This window comes from Nothoprocta perdicaria, unplaced genomic scaffold (assembly GCF_003342845.1).
Source record: "Nothoprocta perdicaria isolate Ctin4 unplaced genomic scaffold, notPer1 scaffold_54, whole genome shotgun sequence".
In the NCBI taxonomy this organism is placed as follows: domain Eukaryota; kingdom Metazoa; phylum Chordata; class Aves; order Tinamiformes; family Tinamidae; genus Nothoprocta; species Nothoprocta perdicaria.
In genome coordinates this window covers 3,257,537-3,280,540 of record NW_020455799.1, presented here as the reverse complement: position 1 = coordinate 3,280,540, position 23,004 = coordinate 3,257,537, and the positions used below count along the sequence as shown (strand labels likewise).

General features: G+C 48.3%; 3 protein-coding genes across 4 annotated transcripts in view; 1 reads left to right on the top strand and 2 right to left on the bottom strand.

The window, feature by feature from the left end:
- NSL1 (NSL1, MIS12 kinetochore complex component) overlaps nucleotides 1-109 on the bottom strand; it is an 8,780-nt gene extending 8,671 nt beyond the window's left edge. The window contains exon 1 of the mRNA XM_026048397.1: nucleotides 17-109. Coding sequence (XP_025904182.1) covers nucleotides 17-109 — 93 coding nt within the window. The remainder of the gene's footprint in view (nucleotides 1-16) is intronic.
- Nucleotides 108-17,941, top strand: TATDN3 (TatD DNase domain containing 3). Of its 2 annotated transcripts, XM_026048406.1 has the most exons (17): nucleotides 108-173; nucleotides 246-278; nucleotides 356-429; nucleotides 687-771; nucleotides 1,437-1,499; nucleotides 2,128-2,237; nucleotides 2,621-2,676; nucleotides 2,874-2,986; nucleotides 4,284-4,364; nucleotides 9,044-9,117; nucleotides 9,869-9,950; nucleotides 11,899-11,961; nucleotides 12,512-12,621; nucleotides 14,026-14,081; nucleotides 15,024-15,136; nucleotides 15,881-15,961; nucleotides 17,798-17,941. In XM_026048406.1, the coding sequence occupies exons 1-17, from the start codon at nucleotides 108-110 to the stop codon at nucleotides 17,939-17,941; spliced, it is 1,404 nt and encodes a 467-aa protein (XP_025904191.1). The 2 variants fall into 2 exon arrangements, with proteins under 2 accessions (XP_025904191.1, XP_025904192.1); XM_026048407.1 differs by lacking the exons at nucleotides 9,044-9,117; nucleotides 9,869-9,950; nucleotides 11,899-11,961; ... (3 more) ...; nucleotides 15,881-15,961; nucleotides 17,798-17,941 and adding an exon at nucleotides 4,715-6,026.
- A 1,470-nt stretch (nucleotides 17,942-19,411) lies between these two features.
- On the bottom strand, nucleotides 19,412-20,481 carry SPATA45 (spermatogenesis associated 45). Its single transcript, XM_026048396.1, has 2 exons — nucleotides 20,241-20,481; nucleotides 19,412-19,431 (listed from the first exon to the last, which is right to left on the bottom strand). Exons 1-2 carry the CDS (start codon nucleotides 20,479-20,481, stop codon nucleotides 19,412-19,414), a joined length of 261 nt encoding a protein of 86 aa, XP_025904181.1.
- Between the last annotated feature and the right edge of the window lie 2,523 nt (nucleotides 20,482-23,004).

The following is a 23,004-nucleotide window of genomic DNA, read 5'->3' as shown; positions in this document are numbered from 1 at the left end:
CGCCGCCCCGCCGCGCCATGGCGGCCGCCCCGCCGCCGCCGCCATTTCCCGCCCGCGCCCAGGCCAACATGCCGGCCCCGGAAGCGGAAGACAGCGGCGGGCGCGACATGGCGGCGGCCGTGCCGGGGCTGGTGGACTGTCACTGCCACCTGGCCGCGCCCTGCTTCCTGACGGTGAGCGCGGCCCCGGCACGGCCCGGCCCGGCMCGGCCCGGCCGCCGCTGACGCCCCTTGTCTCCCCCGCAGGACGTGGCGGACGTGGTGCGGGCGGCGCAGCAGGTAGCGCCGCGATGGCGGCGGCCGCGGCCCCCTGCCTGCCTGCCCGCCCGGCGCCAGCGGCTCTCTGTGTGTCGCAGGCGGCCGTGACGGCGCTCGTCGTGGTCTCGGAGCACGTGGGGGACTTCGACCGGATCGCYGAGCTCGCCGAGAGGTGGGAGCGGCCGCCCTGCCCACGGCAGCGCCCCCCTGCCCGGCACCCCCCCAAAACGCAGCCGTTCCCCCTGCCCCACACCCGTCGCGCGGCTCAGGCCGCCCGAGCCGGGCCCGGCGCCCTTTACAAGGCGTTAGCCCTGGTTAGGGGGAGGCTGCGGAGCCCGCGGCCGTAGCAGGGACCCCCAGCGCCGCGTCCTGCCCCCTGCCAGCCCAGCCGGCCCCGTCCGCCAGCCCTCGGCCGTCTCTCGTGTCCAGGTTCCCCGGGTTCGTCCTGCCCTGCCTGGGACTTCACCCCATCCAGGATGTATCCCCGGAGGAGCGGCGCAGCGTCACGCTGCAGGTGAAGCCGAGGCGCCCCGGTCCGTCAGCGCTGAAAACGCTGCTTGGGGCCCGTGTTGTCCCGCCACGCGCCTGTGGTTCTGGGGCATTGTTTAAGGAATGCACGTGGGCTAACCGACYGGGAGCTCCGGTCCTTTATGTAACGTGCAAAGCAGCGCGGGCCACATCCCAGGGCTCTCSGTGCAGCCGCTTGTCTGCCTTCGTCCTCGAGCACATTTGCTCGCCGAAGCTGCTGAGCTGTGCTGCAGATGCCGCGCTGAACCGGCCCCCAAAGTCCCCCGCGGGCGGTTTGTTTATATCCAACATAAGGCCTGGGCATCTGCGGCCGCCCGTTGCTGGCGAGGGAGGTGGGAAGGCTGCGCGAGCRCCCTTAACCTGAAGCACTTGGGCAGCTGTCGGCCGCCGCGTGACCGCGGCCTTCCTTGGGGGCGCGTTTGGGGTCACTGCAGCTCCTGGGGAGAGACCGGCCTGAGGGGAAGGGTGTTGGGGCAAAGCAGGGGAGTCCCGGGGTCTAAACACCCCGGCCACTCGACTCTCACACAGCAGCGGCCTTCAGGGTGCTGGAGTTAACAGAGACAAGGGGATGTCCCGGGTGACGGTGATGCTGGATTGAGGCTGCACCGTCTCACGGGGCCGGTGAGATGCTCCTGTGTTCTGTTCTTGCAGGATCTGCACGCTGCGCTGCCGCTTATAGAGCGCTATGAAGATAGGCTGGTAGCAATTGGAGAAGTGAGTAGATTCCTTTGTAAAGGGCTGTGGTTTTGGCAGCATATGTCTCCAGAGTTRAAAACATGTAGTAAATACAAGTGCWGAATCTGATTTTTAATTACTTTGCCTATGTCTCTTCATGTGTTTGCTTAATTTCATTTTTTTTGTGGTTATTAGGAAATAAATGCTWCTTAAATGTGTAAATTTAGGAGGAAGAATTGCAAAATTGTGATAGATTCTCTTACGTACCTGGATGCCTTTTGATGTATTCTCTGGCACGGTGAAACAGAGTCATGCTTATCCTCCTTCAGATTATTCCTCTGTCCTGCCCTGACAAAGTTAGGCTAGGCTTTGATTTCAGCATACCTTGTGGACTTATCTAGCTTTGGTTCCTCGTGATTCATTGTCTATATCCATGTGTTATCTCTTGTCTTACATTTGGTTTGAAGATAATGGGGCTGATGTGTGAGTATGAATTCTTTTATTAACAATTTCTGATATTAGTAAAGTACAATTGAGCTCATTTTAATTGCACTCTCTACCTGGTACATTTTAAATGCCATGCAGCTTTGAGGCYTGTTTTGCTTTCATACAGTGTTGTGGTTTAGTCAAGCAGTAGGTATGTGACATTTTCTCACTTTTATTCTAGGTTGGACTAGATTTCGCTCCCAGATATGCAAGCACAGATGAACAGAAAGAAGAACAAAGACAGGTTTTGATCCAGCAGATTCAGTTAGCAAAAAGACTGGATTTGCCCTTGTAGGTTTTGTTTATACTAATAGAAAAATTTGCTAGGTCTCAAAAACCTAAGGCAATATTTTTAGAGGATTGGTAATTGCTGAGAACTCATGGGACTTTTTCTTACAGGGATTACACTGGCATCTTCAGCCTGTCAGTCTGCAGTTTGAGATTTATTAATTAAGTTTTCCCTGTATTTCTACTTGGATAGAGTGGTCTTTTTGCATGTCCTGTSCCTGCTGGGTTATTGCTGTATCTTCACAGTAGCTAAAACGATTTGTCTATATGTCTGTAAAATTCTTTCCTACTAAGAGATGTGAGACAGATTAATTCTTCCCAAGCTGCTGCCAGTTCATCTGTGTTTGTACGTGAGGGAAATTCCCTCATTCCTTCTTGCTTTGCAGAAATGTTCATTCCTACTCAGCCGGAAGGCCAACCATTCGTCTCTTACAGGAACAAGGTATGTTTTTAGTGCACTTTCTGCTTCGCTGCATTCATCAGTAGAACTTCTTTGGTTTTGCCATGTCCTCTTGCCATTTTGAGTACATCAGACTTGGGAGGAGTGGTTCAAAGGTGGGATCAACATCCCCTTGGAAGCTGATGTTGCAGACCTACAGTAAACACTGTTAATGAATTGCTTTGGCTGTATCCTCTGAGGTGCTGAGAACGTGTTACTCCATGCATTCGATGGGAAGCCATCTGTAGCAATGGAAGGGGTGAAATCTGGATATTTCTTCTCCATCCCGCCTTCTGTTATAAGGAATGAGCAGGTAACACTTAAAGGGGAATGCTTTGTCTTGGTGATCGATGATTTCAGCTAATAGAGCTCAGCTTATGTAGGATGAAAACATTACATTTTTGTGGTACATTACATTTTTGTGGTATAGCTCAAAAGTCTTTTTTTTTTTTTTTTTTTGGTTTTTTTTTTTTTTTTTTATGTCTGCGCGTTTTGAAGTGGTAATTGCAGTACTTGCCTATAGTTAACCTCACCAGACACTGGTTGATAGAAGATCCTGCTTTCAGTTGCTTATACTATTGCACATTATAACATTCGGGGTTTTTTGCCACAGCTAGACATTCAGAGGGAAATTCTAGCTAAAACAGTTCAATTATTTCTGGGGAAATGGGACTCTTTTTTCTTGTTTTGGTGCATTCTGGAGAACTTTGGAAATTTGTATCACTGCACTGCTTTTAGTACAGACTTGACATTTGAAAAAAAAAATGATTTATATGGCAGTCATACCATAGTTTTACACATCCATCCCCAAAAGAAATTGTGTTCATATTTGGCTAAGTTAGAGACTTCTTTATTTTATTTTATTTTATTTTATTTTTTTTTTTTAAAGAAAGGAAGTAGTTTGCATATGCCATGCTGAAGGGGAAAGGCAGCTAAGTTACTTGTGTTGGCCTTATTTACCCTTCTCTTTTCTCTTCTCTTTGAGAGAATGCCCTTGTGATTTCTGTTCTGAGCTGTGGCAAGCTGTGCTAAATTCTCCCTCTGGGGGATAGTGCAGGATGGACTGCACTATCAGCAGTTTAAGCTTTATGTAAGCTTAAATGGAAGAAAGGAAAAGGCATGCTTCAAACACAGGAGTCATGAAGGCTAAGCATAGACAAGGATGGGGATAGGAATTGGAGAGAAAAAAAAAAAAGTAAAATAGGGTTAAGGAAAAAAACAACAGGAAAAGATACACAAATAAATGTATGGAAAAGTAACAAAATTGCATTGGTAACTGCAAGCATAAGGTGTTTTGTGCAATATAATTACCTTATTTAATAAATAACAGTGCATCCAGTAARCACAGGAAACAGTACTTTAACTATTAGTTATTAATAGTGCTATTACTGAGAGTAGAAAGGACAAGATTACCCGTTTTTTTTGAAAGACTTCTTGAGCAGCTCCTGATATTTTTTGCTTCTGTTCTGAAATTGTTGATCAAAAGCTGTCAGTGGCACCTGGGTCTTTAGACATTGCTTTTAAATGAAGAACATTATCCTTTCATCTTGCATTTTTTCCCCATGTCTAAATGAACAGGACATATAATAGATATCTTTATTTTCTTCAAGAACCAGAAACTTGTGAAACTCTTACCTCTGGAAAATATATGCTTAGAAAGTGACTCTCCTGTTCTGGGGCCTGTAAAACAGGTAAATTGTGGGTTGAGTTCTTTTTATAAATACGTATATAAAGCTATATATATATGTATATATATACACACACACATATATATATATGTATTTATATATATGGAGGCTAGCTCTTGGTGGAGGGAAATGTAATCGGAGAAGAGAGACAAAAGGAATTTCCAAGTGAAATTTCCTCACTGAAGAGGTCAAAGAAACACCTGAAGGGGTAGCATTCCTGTGACTGAGAGATGGGGGATAGATAAATGTCGTAGATGCCACAACCTMGTTGAAACTGTGTCAGAAAGAGCTGATCTCAGACGACACATTGTCGTCTGTAGGGATCTGTAATTTTTTCTTTTTATGCACTGCAGGAAAGAAATGAACCAAAAAATATTTACATAGCTGCCGAATGTATTGCCAGAATTAAAGGAATCCCAGTTGAAGAAGTTATAGAAGTGACAACACAGAATGCGCTGAGGGTATTTCCAAAACTTCGGAACTTTCTTCGCTTATAGGCTTAGCATTACATAAAACCTGAAATAAGTTACGTCACAGAAACYGCTGTTTATGGCCTCATAAATAAAACCAACACACGTTCTGTCTCAAAGTGGAGTTTTGCTGTAGGAGAGTCCAAGAAATCTGTTGCATAGTTGCGTGCTGTGGTCTATATTGTGTATTTCTTGAATATATTGTTCTTGCACATCATTGTCATGTTAAACATGGGCTAAAGTTGGATCATTTCCATCTGTCATCTTCCTGAATGAACGTAAAGAAGAGCAGCACAAAATTTGGATAATGTAAAGTGTATTTTTTCAGAGTGCTTGTCTGCTGCTCCTAGCCTGGGGTATGGCTAATGCTCAGTGCTCAACGTCATCCTCATCCCTCGGTTTCTGCCTTTGTGCACGTAGGGAAGTCAGCCGGTTAGCACGTCTTTACAGTGCGTAATCCCCGGGACACATCCCTGCCTGAGCCCCTTGAGAAGCTCTGCTGGACGAGRTGTTTTTGGTGCATTTTGTTGCTTCAGCTCTGAGAGCAGTGCAGAAGCACAGCTCCAGTTTCCTTCAAAGGATTTGGAAGAAGAGCTGCAGCCCTTCGACTCCTTCCTCCGCTTCCCCTGTGTGCAGTAGCTCAGAACTTGCTTTCTCCTGGAGTGAGATCATTAGATTTCGCTCTTTTCTACGTTCAAGGTGAGCCAGGTCATCTTCTCCAGAAGATGTGTTGAAGACAARATCTGTGCTATTTTGAGAAGGTTCTGATCTTTGTTTTGTTTCCTTTTAGAACCATATTCTATTTTATATAGGTAAATTATGGGTTAGAAAGAAGTTGTAACTAGTCTGAGAAAGAGGAGCCTTAAGTTCATTCCTATTTCAAGAATTTTCTGTTSTTGCTGTTTAACTCTTCTGACTGCTCCATATCAGGAGCAATCAGATGTGAGAGGTAGGCAATCCCCAGTTTTGTGAGATTCTGGAGGTGCCTCTCTGCTGTACAGGCACATTGGATGCCTGCCTTGAAGCTGTAAATTGAGATACATTGGCCAATGGCCTAAAAACTGAATGCTCTGCTGCCTCACGGGGTCTGTGTGGATGTGAACCTGTTGAAACACCAACATTTTCTTGACTGTAAAACAGCAATGAGCCAAATAAGTTATGAAGGTGAATTGTTCTGAGGGTCAGCTAAAGAACAGGAGACTTCTTTCTGGGGAGGTTACTGGATCAATGAAGGAAATACAGGGAGAGTTTTAATTTTTGTCTGTGACCATCATGTAATGCAGCATACAAACATGGCARGATCAAAGGCATCTGGCTTTAGGATTCAGGTAAGTCTCTTCTAGGTCTCTGGTAGTTGCATGATTTTTCAGGTCAACTTCTTCCTTCCTTCCTTACTGGTGAGGTGTTTTACCTCTTGCGCCTTTTGGATATGTTTAATAAAACACTTTGCTGAAATTATCTGGTGAAGATTCATACCTTTTTGGGGGTGGAACAGGAGGGAACAGACCTGGCTTGGAAATAGGGCTACAGGGTTCCTTACTACAAGTAATTTAGGAAATTAAAGATACTCTTGTCTTAGAGCTCAGGAAGAAGGGTGTTTTGTTTGTTTTCCTTCCTTCTTTCCCCTCTATTTGAAGAAAGATTCAACAGGAGAAAGTTTCAACTCGCAGGAGGAAAAGCTTGCAATATGTGACACTCATCCTGGGCATTTGGCTTTCCAACATGTTTTCTTCCCTGATTTCATGGAATTGCCAGAGGGTTTTATCTCCCTCGCTTTTGCAGAGAAGCTGTGTTGTTCTGACTTTTACCTAGAATTAGCCTCTAAGCTTAAACACACGTTCCTGAACTTGAGCAAACATATTGATGTAGGTCTTTCTGTAAGCCTGTATTATAGTAACCAGATGTTCAGCAAACACCTGAATCTCTGCTGGCTGTTTGACCCAGAATAGTTAGAGCCTTTAGTTATCCTGGACCTATAGGCTCTTTCATTTTTCACTAAACTGGGTGGAAAAYACAACTTGCCTCCAGGTGGTGCTAGCAAACAGGTGTGCAACACTCTTAAGAACAGTAATGCGATTTATTTAATCGTCATTAGTTGTGTTGTCACAGGAGTTTAGCTAAAGAGGTGATACCAGGTAACCTTAAAGGTGATGCAGGCTGGCTGTGCCTCGCAGTGCACGTGGGGATGCAGTGATGTACAGAGATGCCCCAGCGAAAGCAAAGTGAGGCACATGCCCCGCTGCCGAGTCCAGCCCTGCATTGCCGGCATCGAGGAAGTAGATCCTTCGGCAGTTCTGTCCGTGTGGACATATCGGGGATTCACTGCTCAGAATCCCTCTCTGCAGCTGGCTTGTGTTGGGCCTGAGCGGGAGCAGCCTCAGCACACGTGGCAAAATAATGATTTCCAAGCCGCGCTCGCCGCCCACTTTGGCCGCGGCCGGCAGGGCGGAGGYGGCGGGAGCTGCAGCTCCCTGCCTGGAGCCACTCTGCGGTGCTCCCGGGCCCTCGGTGTCAGGAGCATGGACGGAGGAGGCTTCATCGACTGCCACTGCCACCTGGCTGCGCAGGAGTTCAGCCAGGTATGTGGAAGGCGATGGGGACAGCGACGGTGACGGCCGTGCCGCCCTTTGCCTTAGCGCAGCTCCCGYTCGCCCACCCGCCTGCCCACAGCGGGGCCCTGCGCCGCATGGGGCTGCCCCCCGGGCCCGGCTGCCTCTGCCTCCGCTGGGGAGTTGAGTCAGGGCCGCAGGGCCCTAAGGGTTCCGGAGAAAGGAACTGCCGTGCCACCCGGCTCCATGCTGGCGCTGCTGAATCAGGCAGGGGGCAGAAGCCGTGCGGCTGCCGCGGGTTTCGTGTCGCTGGTGCCCGTGCTRCTGCCGGCAGCAGGCAGCGCGGCTCGAGCTTTTCCTCGTCACRGGAAGCTGGACTTCTCACTGTGCTAAACAAGCTGCCCGGTGGCGCAGCGGGTCTGTAGCCTGCAGCTTTATGAGCACTCCTGAGCTCCCACGTGTCATCTTCAGCCACCACCTTCCCTTGAAGGCTACAAGCAGCAGGACTGTTGGTCCTCTGAGTGACAGCTTATGTCTTTTTGTCTTGCAGGATGTACATGAGGTGATAGAAAAATCCAGAAAGGTTTGTGCTTTCTTTCACATGATTCCTTGATACCTTTGAGGCACCTCGCTTGTTGTTATTCGTTATTAATGGTGCTGCCACGCTGCTGCATGCATTGACCCYGCAGCATGGGACTCGCCTTGTCCCCATGCTGCCAGCCCAGCTGACGGAGCAGACAGGCAGTTTCCTTTCCCCTGCAGGAAAAAAAAAATAAAGCTCCTCAGCCCTTGGTTCTTTCCAGGCCTAAACTGTAGCTCGCAGATGTGCAGGGTGCGCTGGGCACTTCCACGCGCGCCAGGGCTCGCAGGAGCCACYGCTCCAGGCGGGTGGTCAACGGGCCGGGGTGCAGGAGGACAGGAACGGCGCGAAGGTGCTTGCCAGGCCCCAAGGCGCAGAGCCTGCACACACATAAAGCTTCAAAAACTGCTTTGCCTGTGCGAAGGGACAAAGCAGAGGCCCAGTGTGTAGTGATGGGGTTATCCTGAGGCTCTTTGCACCTCATGGCTGGTGGCCACTGCCCTTTGGCCACCTTGTCAGGCTGTGTGCGTGGCTGCAGGTAGCGGGGAGCGAAGGCCATATGGCTCATGAGGGTGCGGAGGGTAGTAAAAGCTGCTACAAGGTTCAGAGCAAGTTGCTTGGACTRCTTAGGTCCTGGAAAACACCTCGGAGTTCAGAAGAAACAGCTGAGGGTCCTTYGCTCCGACTGTGCTTGCTCAGGTGCTGAAATGGAGCATCTTCACTGAGGGCCCTTGGTCTGGAGCTTCTTCTGAGGCACTTGTAGACTCAAGGGCATGAATGTGTTGAATACTAGGGCATACCATGAGGATCCATGAGGATTTTTTTTTCAAGATTTTTAATCATGGGAACAACTGAAGAGATGGTGGGAAGGCCAAGTTGGTGACAGACTCTTTCATCCTGCTGTTTATTGTGATAAGAGTTTAAACAAATTGACCAAAGACTTTTACTGAAGGTGCTTCCAGCAGACTCCTACACAATGCATAGATAGGCTCTTTAGAAGCAGAAACAAATAAATAATTAGATGGAAATGCAACTTTCATCGCTAATGAGTTCCTGCTTTTGTTTGTTTTTTCATTTATGCAGGCTGGGGTTCAAGCTTTTGTTTCCGTCACAGAGCAGGAAAATGAATTTGAGAAAGTTATTGGCTTGGCAGAAAGGTTTGTTATTCTACTCTTTGCATTCTATATGCAGCACAATGATACAGCTGAGATCAAAGAGAGGGTTCAGGTTGCTATAGCACTCTGTTGTCTCAACATTTTCCTYTGGCGGAGGTGGTTAGCCATCCATTCATGTCCTGTGCTGGGGCTGGTTTCTCTAACAAGGTGAGTTAGTGGGGCRCAGGCATGAAATCCCTTCAGACCTGGCAATTTTGGGCCTGCCACGATTAACAAATGTGGCTGGGAGGCCATGGTTCTGATGAAACCATGCCTGAATTAGGAATTAATGTGTTTCTCCTAATGCTCAGGGCTGTGCTCCATGGGGAGCAGCCTGAGGCATGAGGATGAGGAGCCTGGAGGAATACCAGAGATGTAGCTCCTGTCTCCCCCAGGACGCAGCATGACGCGTGGTGCTGATATTTGGGTTAGCTGCTGCAGGAGGCTTCATTGCACAGAGCCACTGGCGCGTGGAGCACTCATCATGTGAGGAGTGTGCAGATGGCATGGGAAAACTTAGGACAAAGTTGAAAAAAAATGCAGGCGAGTGGCACGCACAGAAGTCTGCCTTGCTATCAAGGGGCTGTTAMGTGAAGAGCAAGCGACTTCTGTGGCAAACCGTGGGGGTGGACCTGATGTCCCACCAAAGCAACGGTGAAAACCGAACCAAATGGGTTTTGCCTGCAGTGCCTGGGTGAGGTAATATTGCTGATACACCTGCTTACGTGTCCCTAACATCTCCTGTGCMCCCCAGGTACCACGGTTCTGTCATGCCGTGCTTTGGGGTCCACCCGATCCAGAGCGGCACGGAGGGGCGGCRCGGTGCCACGGTCCAGGTGAGGCGCCCAGCTCCTTCCCGTGCCAGCCTTGTGTCTCTGTTACTGTGTATGGAGCCTGTTTAGCTACTTGGATGTGCCTGCTTTGGCTCTGGCACTTCTGCTGTCCCAGGTCTCTATGTTCTGTCACCAATGAGTGGAAACAGGCACTTGACACCTTGTCAGGGCCCAGATAAAGTGCACATGTCCCTTGTTAGTAGAAGACAAGTTATCTTGTGAGCAGCCCCAGGATTTCCTCTATTTCCCAGGGATTTATGACCTCTCTGCTGCTGTGATCCCAGTTTCCTGCATCCTCAGTGCTCCCAGTGCAGTGCTGAAGTCCTGCCCCGCGGCACCAGCGCTCCTGGCTGCAGCGTTACCTGGTTCCTCTATGTCTAAATCCTCCCTGTGGAGCTGCCTGCAGATSCCCGCTGGGCTCTCCCAGGAATGACTTGGTTGACAGTCACCAAAATGAGGGTTAAGAGACAGCGTGGCCACACTACCTGATTTTCAAAGGGATGTGTGCTGGGTGCTGTGGCCAGCTCTGGGGTGCACCCAGCCAGACCTGCTGATCCGGAGCCCTCCGTGCTACATCCGTGCGTGGCCRTCCGGCCGTGTCCCCCTGCGGCGGCCGGGGCCAGGGTTATCTCGCAGGAAGGCCGGTCCTTGTGAAGTGCCTAGGAGGGCACAGCGGCTTTGAAGTCCCGCTTAGCACTGGCCTCTTGCTATAAATAAACACAGAGCGCGGTTTTGTGCCGAGAGTGCCTCTGGACGCACAACAAAGTGGCAGGAAGCGAGCAAGGGGAGCGCGCGCCACGGCGGGAGCTCCAGCCAAGGCAGCACCGGATAATTTCCCATCTCCTTAGGGATCGTTATTCCTGCCTGGGAAATCCTGGGCGGAAACTCAGCTCTGTGCCGCACGGGACCTCTGGGCTGACTTGGTCCATGACAAGTACATGTGTGGTGCACTGATGTGGGCTAGCAGAAATGTGCGGATGTGTGGGGAGCTAACCTGGGCTAGCAAGCCCGTGCAGATGTGTGGGGAGCTAACACGGGCTAGCAAGCACATGGACGTGTCATCTTGCTCTGAAATCATCCCATCTGTGCAGTGCGTTCATACCCAGTCTCCCTATGCTAGGGGGAATATTTATCCCAAAAGGCTCCTAAGTAGCAAGAATTCGCAGAAAGACTAGAAAGACTATCGAACTTCTTTTCTCTTCTTTATTTTTTTCTCCTTCCCAAGAGCAAAATTTTGGGGTAGGAAAAGAGCATTTTTCTAAGAAAACCTGGATATACTATAACCCTCTGTCATCATCAGAGCCCACATGAGGGTGGTTCCTTCACCAAGACTCGAAGGCTGCTCAGAACTTCCTCACCGAGTTCTTAACATGCCTTTTTATTTGCAGAGGTGCAAATTGCCCTGTGCTTTCACAGCCCRGGCTGAGGAAGGAGTCTCTCCGTGGCTCCTCTGACAGGGCAGTGAGTGACCAGTCTGGCAGGCTGGTTCAAGGAGACCTGTTCCCCAGCACCCACAGCTAACACTGCTCTGGGTCAGACGCCACCGAGGATCAGATTCCCAGGGACGTGTCACATTGCCAAGACTCCTTTCCTAGAGGTTTCCTGTGTCCTTGGAGGCCAGATGGATAGTGAGATGTGAGGAAGATGGGAGTCTGTCTTTCCCTGTTCATTAGTGCAGTTGCCTGGACCAGCACCCCTCTGACACTCCTTGAAATCTGTTCATCTCCTCCTTAGAGGGCTGAATAGTTAGATTATTCAGAAGTTGTTAATAAGGCAGTAGACTGGTCATCTCTGCTGTTTTCATCATGAAAACAGATTGTTTGGTTTTCTGCTTTTTATTTGCTTTTCAAGATGCATGATAATACAGATATGTGTGGGTTTGTTTGCCTTGACTTAACTTACCCCCCGGCTGTTTTTACACAACATGTGAGCTGTAGCTGGTTTATTACAGGACTTGGAATCTGCCCTCCCTCTCTTTGAGAAGTACAAAGATAAGCTGGTGGCCATTGGAGAGGTAATGTGCTTTGATTTCAGCTTAAGCAGAGCTTGCTAGATTTGCCTACATGCAAAATGTGAAGGTCAATGTAATGCACTGCATCCTTAGTGTCCTCTGTGGTCGCTGATGCTTGCGTTGCTCCTCACAAACAGAGGTGAGATGAGTTGGGATAAAAACAAAACAAAGCTTTATTTTCCTAGCTAAACAATGTTGCAAGAGAAAAATGAAATTGCAAAATCCTTGAAGGTGGGAGTGCTGCTTGGAGATCTTTGAGATATTGGATTCCTGCAATGAAAACATTGCAAGGGAGCTAGAGAGGCTGCTATAAATCGTTATCAGGAGGAGCATTTCCRTGTGTGACAACACGTTTGCTTCACTTTTCATTACTCGTAAGTTACTGTATTTCCCGGTACGTCACCTTCCCAAAGGTGTTGTCCTCTGCTCCTTTGCCTCATTGACAAGAGCTTCTGCCACCATCTCATGAGAAAATGAAACCAAGGAGAACGTTAGGTCGCTGCCGTTTGAAGGCCGCCACGTTTCATGCGCTCATAAACGGTTCTTTGTGCAGGTTGGGCTGGACTTCACTCCGTGGCTTGTGCCCGCAGCGCCGCAACGCGAGGAGCAGCAGAGAGTCCTGGCGCTGCAGCTGGCCCTAGCCAAACGACTGGACTTGCCCGTGTGAGTCGGGAACGTCCCTCGTGCATCGGGCCTTAACTCGGCCACACACCTGTTTCCTGCCCTGCATCCCTGCAGGAATCCTCTGCAGAGCTCGAGGGGCTGTTTTGAAGTCTGAGCTTATCCCAGCGCTCAGTGGCTCGAGGTTATAAAAAATAACAATACTTGTAAGCAGTTGTGTCTAGGAGGAGGGCATCCTTGCCAGAAGCTGCCTGGAGAAATGTTCCTCTCCAGCTGTGCTGCTGCCAAGTCCGCAGGGGACTTCCTGCCTTTCCCCCACAGGAGCCCTYGGCAATCAGTTCTTCACCATTTTCCTCTTTGTGCCCACATCCCCCTTTCAAYAAGTGCTCCCCACATGGCACCATGCAGCACAGTCATGTGGTTATTCCTCTCAAGCCTTCACTTGGTGCCCCAGGTAGCGAGGAAAGGCTCCCGTTGTAGCGAGGCAGGGTCTCATTTTCTTTGTTTCGACGTTATGCATGTGCTGTGTGTAGTGTGCGCACGTGGGGAAGGCTCAGGGCTGTATCTAGGTGCCTGGGACACTGAACAACAGAATAAGAACAAGTTAAATATAATCAGAGCCTCTCAAAAGATTCTCCTAAATGTCGGATGGGTGCAAATGAGAACAAAGAGGAAATAGCACATGGCCAGCAGTGATCACTGAAAAATAAATGTTTGGAGGAAATTAAAGATGGGGTGGTCCGGAGCACTGGTGCTTCACTCTGTTCTGTGTAATCTGACCATGGTGCCAGCCTGAGTCATCGGGAGAGGCTGCGCCAGGCAAGGATGTCCTTGGTTAACTTGCTGCCAGCTTGCACCCTTTGGACCTGGCCTAAGAGCTGTGCAGGCGGGGCTGAGTGAGGCTTATCCCAGCTTGTGGCTTTGATGGCTGTGCCCCGCCATCAGGGGCAGCCTGGCGTCAAACAGCCCCGTGAGCAAGGCAGGCAAAGCAGCGCTCACAGCTGCCTGTACGGGCGGCTTCCCACTGCCCAAACACAGCGCGGGGCAGCGGGGCTGTGGGGGGCGAGCTCTGGGGTAGGAAGGGTCTGGTGACATTAACTATGGGTGAGTGCTGCAAGTGACCTCAAAATGAGGTCAGCTTTTAAACTTGTGCTTTCGATAGCAAAAGGGTGCAGATCAAATGGCACCAGCCAGGGCAGCTCCACACAAGAGGGCACAAGACCTTTACTCTGCCCCACGCTCGGCCGCCCACCCACGTGGCCGGTGCCTTTATCCCCTGACCATGCTCGGAGTGCAGAGCGTGTCTCTGCTCCCCTGTGCCCGTGGGGTCTTTATTGCTAGGAGAAAMGCAGCCCCGTCGGGAAGGAGCACACTGGGACATTGGGTAAAAGCGACGCACGGGCTCGGTGCCCTCTCCTTCCTAACGCACGCATTTGTGTTGAGCAGGAACGTGCACTCTCGCTCGGCTGGCAGGCAAACCATTGCTTTGCTGAAGGAGGAAGGTAGGAGGGCTCCTCTGTTTCATTCATTTATTTGTAAAAGGTGGGAATAGGTTCATAAACCATTCATAAACCATCCCTTTTCTGGCTGGTCTCTGGGATCATTCCATGCGTGTGCAAGACGGGCGCCCGCACCCTCTGTTGGCACGAGGGGCTGATAAGACATCTCTGCCCTCAGTGCACGCATCAAATTTCAGTGAASTCTACAGTGCAAGGTGGAAAGTACAGGAAGCTGCTCAGTACTGACCTGTGAATGTAAGCAAAGCAAAGCAGGAACGTTTATGCCCGGTGGAAAGTTAGTGAACAGAGACCACGAAGAGCACGGAGACATTGGGGGAAGGTAGCGGGGCAAAACAGCCTCTGTGCCTACGTTTCTTTGGAGTCTGAGTCTGATTTCAGGAGTGTTTTTTTTCTCTCTCCCTGTAGTCTGTTTTTAGCAGATCTGTATATTACAAATGTGACTTACCTTATGGGAGAATAAAAAAGGATGCCGTTATCCCTAATTTAAAGTAAGCAACCAGACCTATGTCTATAGTATAAAGCAGGACAAAAATAAGGGAGTGTTAGCTCTGGAAGCTGGTGTGTCACAGCAAAGATTTTCTCTGTAATTACAAGTCTCAGCAAGGGCCAGGCAAGTGCTAATTGGAGAATGTGTTGATTACCGGTCCTCTGCTGCGTGCTGGGCAGCCTGTTTGTGGTGCAGTGGGATACCTACCCCAGGGCGGAGGGCACTTTGGGCAGACTTAGCAGCCACCTCCCCATAAGGAGGACAGGGTGAACAGGTCCAAGCTCTGTGTGTTTTAGTAATTGTGCTCCTGACCCCCTAACCTTGGAGCCTTTGTGTCCTGCGACAGGAAAAGCAGATACACAACTTCTGGGGTGCCCAGCTCTGCAGCCCAGCCCCATGCCATGAGCTCCTCCCTAGGTTTTACTCGTGTGTTGTAGGTGTTCAGGACGCGCTGCTTCATAATTTTGCTGGAAGACCGTCTGCTGCCCTGGAAGGGGTGCGAGTTGGCTATTACTTTTCTTTTCCTCCAGCTGTCACAAGGCATAACCAGGTTAGTCCTTGCTGAGTTCCTGGGAGCCCTTTCACTTTCCCTGGGTTGTGACTGTGTTGCACCAGCCCTGGCCTTTTGCCTTCTCCTCCCTTCCCAGCTTTCATTCTTCAGTTCCTGAGCCACTGCAGGAGGCAAAGGAAACATGCCAGCCAGTGCCCTTCTGCGCTGCTTTGCCATTTTCCCSGTTGGAAAGAAAATAAAATATGAGGAATATTGGAAAAAGCTTGAGAGACCCCATATAGCAACTTGAATCCATCTGTGCCTGTGCAATGTCCTGTCGTGCCTCTCTGCAGCACTTTCACCAGAATGTTAAAATAACCAGTGTCTTTTCACCATCTTTTTGAGTCTGTTTTTGGAGATCCCACATAGCTCTTGTCCTGTGCTCCTCCAAGGACCCAAAGTTTGTTGTATAGTCTATGGGCAGAAGTAAGCACCCAAAGCAGCTATTCTGAGTTGCTGTTATTTCCTCTCCATTCCCCTCCTTGGGCTCATAAAAAAGTACAAGCTTTTTGTAGCACCTGAGGTCTTAATGTATATGAATACTGTGTTCAGCCTGTGCTTGCAGTTTGTTGGAAATCTAGGATTATCTCCATAGGCTTAAACRGTCTGAATGCCACACTGGCTGATCCTTTGCTTATTCTACATGCAAATTTAATATAGTGCAGGTTACTGTATCTATTGCTGCAGTGAGAGTGAGCTCCTCACGTGCTATTCTCCCTTGGTTTATTTTCTCATCCACACTAGCGAGTGAAGTTAATTAAACAGATTCCACTGGAGAACATTTGCTTGGAGACGGATTCCCCTTCTCTTGGTCCAAACAAAGAGGTAAGTCTCTCTATGGCATTTTCTCTATGGCATTTTCTCTATGGCAAGTTCATGTGCTCTTAAGAGCCTTAGCACTGTGTAACGTCCATATATACACATACTTTTTTGCTGGCCTGTTGTCATTACCAACGAAAAAGAAGAGCCACAAGTAGCTCACAAGATAGAGAAGCAATCTGTAAGTCAACACTCAGCTTCTGAGCTGACCTTATGTGACAGCTGCTCYGGTCATACACACAGATAAGTATTTTTGTCAACACCTCGAGGAACCCTGTCAGGTGTTGAGCAACGGCGGGGCTTGTTGCGTGGCCTCTCTTCTCCATGGGACCATGAGGAGCTGGGGCCTGGCTGCTGCTGAGCTGTTTTCTGGGTGAGCAGGATACCAAAGCAGAAAGCTACGCTTTCCTCTGGCTCACCAAACGTCTGGATGACCTGTGTGGTTTCGTTCTCAACACACAGAGGCCTTGATGCTCTAGGATTGTCCCGCCTGAGGAGTTGCCTGTTGGTTGATGGCTATATGGCAGTTAGTGGCATGGCTGGCCAAGATTTACCTTCTTCTGACAGTGAAAGAAAGGGAATTTTCATGGAGAATTGCTCAGCTTGCAGCTAATCTTAAACAATTTAAATCTTGCCAGGATTTAAATCCCGTGCTGCAAAAGACAACTGTTGGAAAGGGTCTTGGGAGAATGCTTGGAGTGCTTTCCCAGCCAAGGAGCAGAAAAGAGACCCTCTTGATGTCTGGCTGGTTGAATTACTGTTAAAATGATTAATGCTACTGGAATGTTAATGCATTATCCATAATGCTTTAACACAGCCAGGGGCTTGGGCAGGCATTTTTTATTGTTATTCAGTCTAAACAAAATATTCTTGCTGATTTTTAGTTAGGCCAAGGTCAGCCAGCATCTTCCCTATCAAGCAGAGTTAGACCTCTGAAGAACATGGTTCTCTTCCTGCTGATAACCTCTCTTCAGAGAGAAGCAGGGAACTTCCAGCTGTTACTAAATATTTTTTTTTTTCCTCAATAGCAAGAGTAGCAGCAWTTCTCAAGCTTGGATCAGCAATCTGTCTTTAAAAATAGAAGCACATTTCCGTAGTAAGCTCTTGATGGATCCAAAATCGTGTCCCTTCCATCTAATTCTCAAAGGATGCATGTGCATGGAATGGACGAGTTGATCCCCATATATTGGCTAGTCAAAGAGGGTTGGGAAAGTTAAGTCTTGTTATGGTGTTTTTCTTGAGTGAACAGCCTTACATTGCTGTTAACTCTTAAGTCACCCAAGACCTCCTAAGAGAATAAATGTTATCTTTGTTGTTTTGAATGGTGATCTCATGTTTTTCCCCTTGAGCATTGCTTATGTTCCTCTATAGACACAGCAGAGTGGGAGCTGTTGGCAGATGCCCATCACATTTGACTTAGTCGCTCAGGATCTCTCTTAGAGATGACTTTAAGGGAACATTTCCCCTTACATTTTTGAATTCCTCCACAGCRAGCTGATAAATGGCTCCTGTTAGTGAAAGGACTGCAGCCACCTCCCTGTTGTACAATGGAGGGAGAGACAAATGGGTATCCTCACAGTTCCCGTGTCTTTCCCCTGGCACTGGAAAGAATCTGGATGCCCAGCTCAGATGCAGCTGCCTACATTTGGCAAGGTGGATCTTACCAAGATATCTGACACCATAATACCTCTGACACCAAAATACCTACTCCAATTTGGCTTTTTTTTTTTTCTTAGCAAATGTAGTGTGACTTTTTAATCACATCTGTTCCATAGCCTTTTGTAAGTCTGGTCAATCACATCTGGTATCTGTCCCAAAGCACCGTTGCTGGTTGTCTTTTAGGAAAGAAACGAACCAGAGAACATCGGGATTGTCTGCCAGTACATTGCTGACGTGCAAGGAGTATCCGTGGAAAGAGTTCGTGAAGCAACAACAAGAAATGCCCTGAAGCTTTTCCCCAAAATTAAGCAGTATTTGAAAGAATGAATACTTTTTTTTTTTTTTTTTTTTTTTTTTTTTTTTAAAGAGAATGTTGCTTAAAGATAACACTTTGGCCACTTTTTTTCAGGCAAATGCACTTTTTTTTTGCTGTGTATAAAAGACTCAGATGGATATTACAGTTTTTCTAATATATAAATAACCTGCTCAACCCAGTAAATGAGAACCCAATAAATTTTACTTGCTGTATTTGTACATGTGTTTATCTTTTTGTACACCTACATTATTTTATGTACATAGTTTTCTTCCTTTTAGCTTTGGTAAGAAAGTCGAGGGTAAAATTCCACTAGGAATATCAAATTGATAGCCGACTGTGAAACAAAAAMCAGATGGCAGCAGAACAGAGGAACCAGATGTATACTTCTCCATCTTTTAAATGCATCAAATTATCTAAAAATGCTCATTTATTTACAATACAGCAGCCTGTGAACCTAGCGCACCTATTTCAACTATATTTTAAAATTAAGAACTCATGACTAGAGTCAGAGTATTCTTATATATTCCTGTGAATAAATTGAAAGCAGGTCATGGAAACCTCCTTTACTGTGGGCAGTYAAATTCGCCAATTGAGGTGACAAGCAAATACCTGAAGTCCCGAAAAAACTTCAGCAGGTGCTGTTTATCGAAAATGTTGGTTTTGAGGGGAATTACGGTCTTGCCTTGCGGTGAGAGTGGGCAAATCTTGCTACGATGAGGACCCCATAGGAGGAAGAGGATGTTTACAATTTCCTTGTATTTTCCAAAAGCTTTTCAATCAAGAAATGTAAACATCTGACTCCTGCATAGTATCTTTCAAGCCCAGTTTGTTGAAATTTAATACCCTGCTACAATCGCTATATCCTAGCTCRGTGGGAACTTCTCTGGTTTTCAGAGTTCTTGTTCTGAAGTCGCTTCCCATGTTACAAGAAAGCACCCRTGGCATTCCTGCCATTCAGGTTTTCCTGTGCTGTATGAGACCTTTGCATTTTAAAGGAAAACAGAGAGTTTAAYGCATTGTAAGATTAAAATTTTTGACTGTAAAGATTGAAAAACATGATCTGAAACTCGCACAAAAAAGGAAAAAACAACTGTGTACCTGATGCAATACAATACAAAAATTCTGACTTTATTTTGGAGGAAGTGTGGGTGTTTTGGCAACCTTCTACAATCACTGTCCCTATGAAGTCCCAGTTTCTTTGCTCACTTCAGATTCCTGCACTTGAGCTCTAATTTTACAAAGACTTGATGACTTTTTCTCTTTTTTCTTTTTTTTTCTTTTTCTTTTTCTTTTTTTTTTTTTTCAGGTGATAGCTTAGATAGAGTTTTAAGGGTTGGAAGGAGGAGGAAGGAAGAAGTAGCTTAGAACTAAGATCACTGAAAGAATCCAAGTAGGAGTGATAGTGAAATACACTTCTAATGGATGGGATCTCTTTATTTTGTGAAGTGCCTCGGTCTCAAAGGCAGCGTTGGAGCGATGTATCATCCGAAGATGGCGTTATCTGCAAGAAAAAATCAGAAATAGTTACAGAAATAAGTTGTTCTTTCAAGAGAAAATGTTACAGCAGGAACAATAACACCTTCCATAGCCTGAAAATTTCAAGAAAAAAATCTGGTATTTAAAGTTCTGGGCACAAGAAAATAATTACTGGGGAATCAATTAATAATAATTGTTTTCAAGTAACTGCCTGATAAATGAGACATATCCTACCCTTTTCACTGCTTCCAGGAAAATATATTTTTTTTAATGGTTGCATCTACGGAAGCAATTTCTTTCTTTGTCTCTAGTATGACTCTTCGGGGCGAGCCTAAATTCAGGCTTCAAGGGTAGATAATAAAAGGACAGCGGCAGCTTCAAGTTAAGTTTATGCTGTAAGCCTTGACATCAGTGGGGTTATTCTTAGGTTAATAAATTGCCCATGAAACGTAGATTTCATGACATGCACTTTTAGTGAACTCCTGCACGGGAGGTTTCTCACAGGACTGCTCTCTCTTGCTGTGCTATGTCCTTGGGCCCTGCTCCTCACACAAAYGGATGTACCTCAAAAATACCGGCTGTGTGAAAAATCGGAAGCATTAGGACTTTGTCTTGATGCTGTCAGTGTGTTTGGTCTTTTCCTTTCTTGTTTAGGAAGTTACTTACAGAAATAGATATCTCTGAATATGAAATCATACTGTCCCTAAATAATCAAGTTCAACCTGGCTTCACTTCACTTCACTTCACTTCACTTCACTTCACTTCACTGATCTCAGTACGGATGTTGGCAGAGCAGAATTTGACCTCATGTTGATCTGTTGTGAATAAACTTACTTCTTTCTGGAAAATGTCTCTTTTCCTTATGGTAAAGGCAGGTAACTTCTATCCAGGAACTCCTTCCACTGTCCGGCTCGGGCTCTTTTTCCCTACTGATCTCCAGGGAACCACGATTGCTTTGAGGGAAATGTCTCCTCTCGGCTCTGAGCCAGATGGAGTCATTCCGCCCTTTTACCAAACGCGCCGGCTCCTTCTCCGTGTTCAGGGCAATCACGTGCTTTTTTGCTGCCTCAGACATGGTTTGGAGAAAGGTGCCCTCCAGGCAGGAGCAACGAAACTGCGTGCGGGATTGTCAGGTCCCGGAGACGTCGGGCTGCAGCGCAGGCAAAACCTCAGCTGCGTCTGCAACACAGAACATACCCTGAGTTCTAGCCTGCATTCTGCACAGCCTCAAAATCAATGCATAATAAAGGACATAAATAAAAATTCAATGGAAACGTTTGGTTGGGGGAAATCAGATTAGAATCAACGTGTGCATGCTCGTTCAAAAGGACAKGAGTTGCTTTGGGCTCCAAAGCTACGTCTGCACCGCTCCACCAAAGGGTCTTGGCCCTTTCCCCAGGCCAGCTGGCTGTGCTGCGGTGTTGAATTCCCCGTCCCTCCAAAAGGCTCCCTGTGTGGGGACTACCAGGGCGCGCACGGGTCCCTGGCATGTGCTAATCCTGAACTATGCCGAGGCTGAAACTGCGCCATCCCAACAGCACAGAGAACTGGATTTCAGTGACCACAGTGGTGCTCTCCAACRTGCTCCCAGGTGTGCTTTTTCAGCACGTTTCTACCCGTGCGTAACCCCAGCCCGCGTTCCTGAGCCGAAAGCTCCGCTCTGCGGCTCAGCTAGTGTCTCTTTCCCTCTGCTCTGTGGCTCTGCTAGCGTCTCCTTCCGTCTCCACTGGGCTTCTCCCCACACCGACATCCTGTTTCTTAAAAAGGTGAAGCTGTGCTGGCAAGCAGCATTTCAACTTGAAGCCAGGCAGAATATGGCAGAATTTACCCTGCATCTGACTTTGAAAGAAAAAAGCAGAAATGAATCAGGCTTTTTCCTCAGAATTAATGAAAAAGGCAAGAAGGACCTAAATCTGACATAAATAACTCTGGTATTGTTTTTTAAAAGGTTTTCTGACACATATCTGTGATCTCTGAATTCAGGATTAACCTCAAGTAACCTCTAAAAATCTATGGTGCCTGCACCCATCACTACTGATGCTCAGCTGGGCACTTGGGGAAAGCAAACGCAGCYGAAACAGTATTTTGAAGTTTGTGCAAATGTCATGATGTAAATAGGAACAGGAACTGCCGTTGAGATCACCTGATATCGTGAAAAAATACTAGCTCATAATCTATGAGGAAATTTAAAGACTCAGGTAGCCTGGCATATTCTACTGCACATATGCTAACCCAGGAAGGCTCTAACAGATCTATAAGCGATTCGCAGTATTTTATTTGCTGAATGTACACCAACAGCTTTCCCACATTTCTAACATTCTTAACAAACTTAAATATTGCTTAAATATTTTTTTTTCCTAAAGCTCTTTGGAGAACAATCCATCTTCTCATTACAGTGTTGAGCTGACAACCATGGAATTGTAATTCTGGACGTGGCCTGCCGGACACCACCCCTATACACACAGGTCTCAAGGAAATAAATGGGGTTTAAGGAAAGTTTTCTTACTGGGGTAGCGTTTCGCGGCACAAGAGCACCGCACACCTGAGCTGCACCCAACTGCAGAGGATGGGCTGGAAGCAGGAATGTTTGGGGAAGGTTCCTGCTCCACGCGGTGCTCCTAGCAACACTGAGCACCGGCTACAACATAAGGTGCAGGGAGCCCCAGTTCCAATGGGGAGTCCCAGCTACAATGCAGGGTGCCGGGAGCCCCGATTCCAACTTGGAGCCCCGGTTCCAACGCGGGGTCCCGGCCGTGCTCCCTTGCGCTGGTGGCTCCTCTCTGCCCGCTACGTCCCGGGGGAGAGGGGGCCGCAGGAGGGACATGGACAGGACAGGACAGGACAGGACAGGACAGGAGGTCACCGAGCGCCAGCTGTGACCGCTCGGCCCTGCCTGCATCCGGCACACAGGCCAGGGGTGTGATTACAGGAATGGGATTACAGGAATGAGCTTAGGCCGCTGCTCCCTCCGAGATGCCTATTGTGGGGATTACGGCAGCGTCGCCCTGTTCCCACCCTCCTCAACCATCTGCACTGCAGAGACCCGAGGGCTCCAGCTTAAACAGGAACCGAAGGACTGTGAAATAAATAAATAAATAAATAAATAAATAAATAAATAAGTAAGTAAGTAAATAAATAAATAAATAAATGCTTCTTTCGGGCAAACGGGGCTGCAGCAAGAGCTGAAACAAAGAAATAACGGAGCCGCCAGCAGCCACAACCTGGCGGCGGCGGAGCCCTTCCCGCCGCGCCGCAAGGCGGGCGCGGGGCGCAGGCAGCCGCTGCAGGGAGCCGCGCTCCGCCCGGTGCCGGGGCCTCCGCTCCGCTCGGTGCCGGCGCGGCCCGGCCCAGGGGCGGTGTGCGGGGCGGGGCGGCGGCGCCGGGTGACCTTGGTGGGCGGCGGCAGCGCCGCGCGGTCCAGCACAGAGCACAGCACAGCGCGGCGGGGCTCGCTCCGCGCCGCAGCGCCGCCGGGAAGCTGGGCGCCGAGACGGGCGACATGGTGGAGGCCGGCGACGGCGCCGAGGAGGAGGAGGAGGCGGAGGGCGAGCGGGCGGAGATGCTGCTGTCGCGGCGGCGCCTGGCCGTGCTCGCCGTG

Excerpts from the sequence above, each read along its gene's own strand:
- SPATA45 (XM_026048396.1), bottom strand. The coding sequence starts at position 20,481 with ATGTCTGAGGCAGCAAAAAAGCACGTGATTGCCCTGAACACGGAGAAG. Across the intron at positions 19,432-20,240 it reads GAGACATTTTCCAGAAAGAA|ATAACGCCATCTTCGGATGA; the intron begins GTAAGTTTATTC and ends TTTTTCTTGCAG.